We start from the raw sequence: 3905 nt of genomic DNA on the forward strand, positions 1-3905 counted from the left end.
AAATATTTATTAGTAATTTTTTCGTGGAAGAATCTAATTTTGGCGCGAAAATTCTTCCGTAAATAAATTTACTGCAAATCTAATTTGTGCTAATTACATAGTCGGCAACATAAACAGCAAACACTTCCAGCTGTCAGCTATACAAAGTGAAAGATGAATAATATTGATGAATAAATTCTATATAAAGGTAAGAAACATTTCTCAATGCTTACTTATTCAAAAAACAAACTTTTATTAGGTTTCTTTACAGCATATTCAAAACAGGAAAAGTTATAAGCACACAAATATTTTTGGAAATGAAAAGATGAAACATTAAAGAGTAGGAAATTTTCCGTGTATTTTGACAGGTTTATTTCTGTTTTGTATTGAGAAGAAAAAAAGCCACAAAATATGTAATTTATAACAATGATGATGTTGTGTACAAAAAGCAGCATATATATTTAAAGAAATATGATAACAAACATGCATACACGCGCTCATTCAATAAGCAAACAGTAATTTTCTTTCTCTCGTTTTAACGATAATATGTGTTGGGGGTCGTAAAGGAATTTTTTTGATATAATTTAACTGTATTCATAACATCTACACAGTACATTCTCATTTTCTAGAGGCAGAATGCAGCAATCTTTTCTCCTCAAAAGAATAATAATATTATAATGTGCTCGTTCTACCAAAAATGTTAAGGATGAAGAGCACGGATATGTGTGTATGTTTCGAGTACATGATAGGAGGAAGCTAACGTAAAATGAAATATATGAAGTACCATTAGGTTTATGTGTCATATTTTAAAGTATATACTTCAATGATGACAAGCTAAGACTCTTTAACAAAATCTTAAAACAAATCGTGAATAAGGAACAACATCAACAACAGATACATTCACTTCCTACATTAAAATTTACTCAGACATCTTATTGACGCTCAAAACATGCTGTGATTAATTTTCTTCTGTTTGATGACTATTTTTAGAATTTTAAGAGCTCATCAAGCGGAATAATTGACCTTTTAATGCTTCAAATTCGTACTAGTTGGAACTATTACTGAATGATTACATTATGCTTTATTTACTCATTTAATATTATCGAGTATCGCAGACGGTTAGTGAGCTTTGGATATGATGACGTAAACTTTCTAGAAAATATGTTTTTGGCTGGGCCTAATAGCAAGTGACGTCCAACAACAAATACATCCTAAATGTGCCACTGAATCCAATACTTAACAGTGAGCTGTAAGTAATCCACAATCTGTCTAGCATCTATTTTAAGTATGTTATCTTGCTGATAAGGAATGAGAATTTAAGAATATTAGAAATACATCAATAATGTACGATTCCTAATCGTAATCAGTCATTATCAAATTATTGCTAAGTTTTATCTTTTATTTTAATTTATCATTCCTTAATTGAAGCTTGCAGACATTAGACGTGGTTCTAAAATGTTTCGTTATTTAATTTTATTAGTGATATTGTGTGTCCATAATGTATTGGGTTTTCCACAAGGTGCCGTAAGTGGAACATGTGGCACGATGGTTCCTGTCCATCAAGGGCATCAGCCACAGCAAGGAACTCCACCGGTTACTGTAATCGTTCCGGATCAAATAACCGCAGGCTCACAAATTTCTGTCATAATCAGAGCTAATCCAGGTCAAGGCTTTGCTGGATATAAAATTTTGGCAAGAGATCAAGACAACAATTTCATTGGAAGATTTTTGCCGACGACTGGCGTCGGTTTGGTTGAATGTGGTGAAATTCAAGGCAACGCAGCAACGCATACAAATCGTGAAGCTAAAACAGAAGTTGTACTTACGTGGGAAGCTCCTCAGATAGCAGAAATCACAACGATAACTTTTTTGTAAGTCCATTTTTTTGTGATTTGTCATTCTTGATTATCTTATCGTAAAACAATCTAAATTCTTTGCCGACAGCGTCACAATTGTTCAGTCATTTGCAGTATTTTGGGTAAATTATCAAACTTCATCGACTATAGTGCCAAGCTATGACGTTTATCAAGGTTGCGGTATTACAAAAACTTGTTTCGGAATTCCGTCTTTTTGCGTACCGAATAGAAATTGTGCAATGCTTGCTGCTGTTACGTATGATAATCCTGACTTTACATTTGAATTGTTATCGACTGGTAAGTGCTGTATTAATGGGTAGAGTTGAAATTTTAGGGATTTTTGGATATGACTGGTCAATATACTTGCATACCCAGCATTTGTTGTATCATTGCCATTCGTGAGGAACGTATGAAGCTGGTTCTATTCTTGGAAATCATCCAGATCCTCTAATACTGATGAATATAGACTATATTGTATTTTTGAGCAATTCTACAACTCAGGCTTCAATTCCAAGAATATTGACAATATCCAGCTCCTAGAATCTGTAGATTAAAATGTCACAATGGATCTGTAGATCAAAATGACTAGATTAAAATTTCATCATTATTTCTCATATAGCTAATCACAACTACGTTGCAATGGGCTTATCAAATTCACAAAGTATGGGTGACTCATCTGTTATAGAATGTGTGAGGCTTCAGGCTGGTATACAATCGTTTAAATCATGGACTATTGGAATTACCAGAGCAGAAAGATCAAACATAGTGAGTTTAATTGAAATTTGAGAAGGCAAATGAATGAAATTTCCATTCAATTAAAATCTCTTTGTAGGATGCAAACATCATTGACTTTATAGCAGGATGGGATATCGATGGGAGAATATATTGTAAAGTTCAAAGAATACCTGAAAGTGTCGTTCGAGGCGTAACATTTGATCTCGTGAACAGCAATTACTATTTACTTTTGGCGGGCGGAATGCCAATTGGGCCGACTGGCGTTGGAATGCATGCAAATGAAGGAGTTTCTCATGCTAGAATTTTATTGACTGAGCCACAAATTGTTGATGTTGAAACGTCAAAGAATCCATTGAAATTGACTCATGGAGCATTGATGATTATTTCATGGATAGGACTGTCTTCTATTGGTATCGTCGTTGCTCGATACTTCAAAAAGACATGGCCAGATACGAAATTGGGTGGAAAGGATCCATGGTTTATTTGGCATTCAGTTTGTATGGGACTTACCTTTGTACTGACTATTGCTGGTTTCATAACAATCTTCGTGTATTGTGGTGAATGGAGAACTTCAGCACATGCAATTATGGGATGCATTGTGCTTGCATTTACAGTTATTCAGCCAATTGGAGCTATGTTTCGGTAATATTTGAGAATTATGCAGCTATGATTGTTTGAAATTGAAAATTTTATTTGATTTCTAAATAGCCCTGATCCAAATGATGCTGCACGTCCATTATTCAACTGGTTTCATAAAGCATTCGGAAATATAGCTCATGCATTGGCTATAATTACGATATTCTTTGCTGTTAGATTTCCAAGAGTTGGATTACCGTACTACACACTGTACATTTTGGCTGCATTTGTTTCATTTTATCTCCTCATGCACATAATTTTCATGGTAATTAGATTATAATCTGTAAAATTATTAACTGGATATTCATGTCAGATAAATCTTTTGCAGGCGATAAACATTCGTGGTCAAATGAAGCGGGACAGCAGTACGAATAGTTCCTCGAAAAAGCAACCTGTAAGTATTTAGGAATAACGCCTGACTTAAAATTATTAATCACTTCCATAATTTCAGTATCAGGTTCTGCTAAAAACACTTTTGGGACTATTCATCCTGGTGATTTTGGCATTTGTCGTCATATTATGTGTCGTATTCATGATGGACTTCGAGTGAACTGTAGACAGATTCTATAGATTTTTAGTGAAATTTTCGGAAGCAATTTGAATGTGATCCTTGGTGGCAATGAAGTGTTATTTATTTTGGAATGTTTTGTACTGTTAAAGGTTGAATTTTAAAGATTAAATACAGTATTATACAAAACA

The 3905-nt window shown here is 33.8% G+C and overlaps 1 protein-coding gene across 1 annotated transcript; it reads left to right on the plus strand.

Moving 5' to 3' along the window:
* Positions 1-1414: 1414 nt before the first annotated feature.
* On the plus strand, positions 1415-3905 carry LOC139089408 (putative ferric-chelate reductase 1 homolog). Its single transcript, XM_070638949.1, has 7 exons — positions 1415-1850; positions 1924-2132; positions 2455-2600; positions 2668-3212; positions 3279-3471; positions 3535-3600; positions 3658-3905. Exons 1-7 carry the CDS (start codon positions 1435-1437, stop codon positions 3754-3756), a joined length of 1674 nt encoding a protein of 557 aa, XP_070495050.1. The 5' UTR covers positions 1415-1434; the 3' UTR covers positions 3757-3905.

The sequence above is a fragment of the Chironomus tepperi genome, unplaced genomic scaffold (assembly GCF_022539635.2).
Source record: "Chironomus tepperi strain 1889 unplaced genomic scaffold, CSIRO-AGI_Ctep_v1 contig_177, whole genome shotgun sequence".
Taxonomy (NCBI): Eukaryota; Metazoa; Arthropoda; class Insecta; order Diptera; family Chironomidae; genus Chironomus; species Chironomus tepperi.

Bases quoted from the DNA above. Each gene is read 5' to 3' on its own strand.
- LOC139089408 (XM_070638949.1), top strand. From the start codon at position 1,435: ATGTTTCGTTATTTAATTTTATTAGTGATATTGTGTGTCCATAATGTA. The intron at 3,472-3,534 runs GTAATTAGATTA...AATCTTTTGCAG, and splicing joins TCATGCACATAATTTTCATG to GCGATAAACATTCGTGGTCA. The intron at 3,601-3,657 runs GTAAGTATTTAG...CCATAATTTCAG, and splicing joins GTTCCTCGAAAAAGCAACCT to TATCAGGTTCTGCTAAAAAC.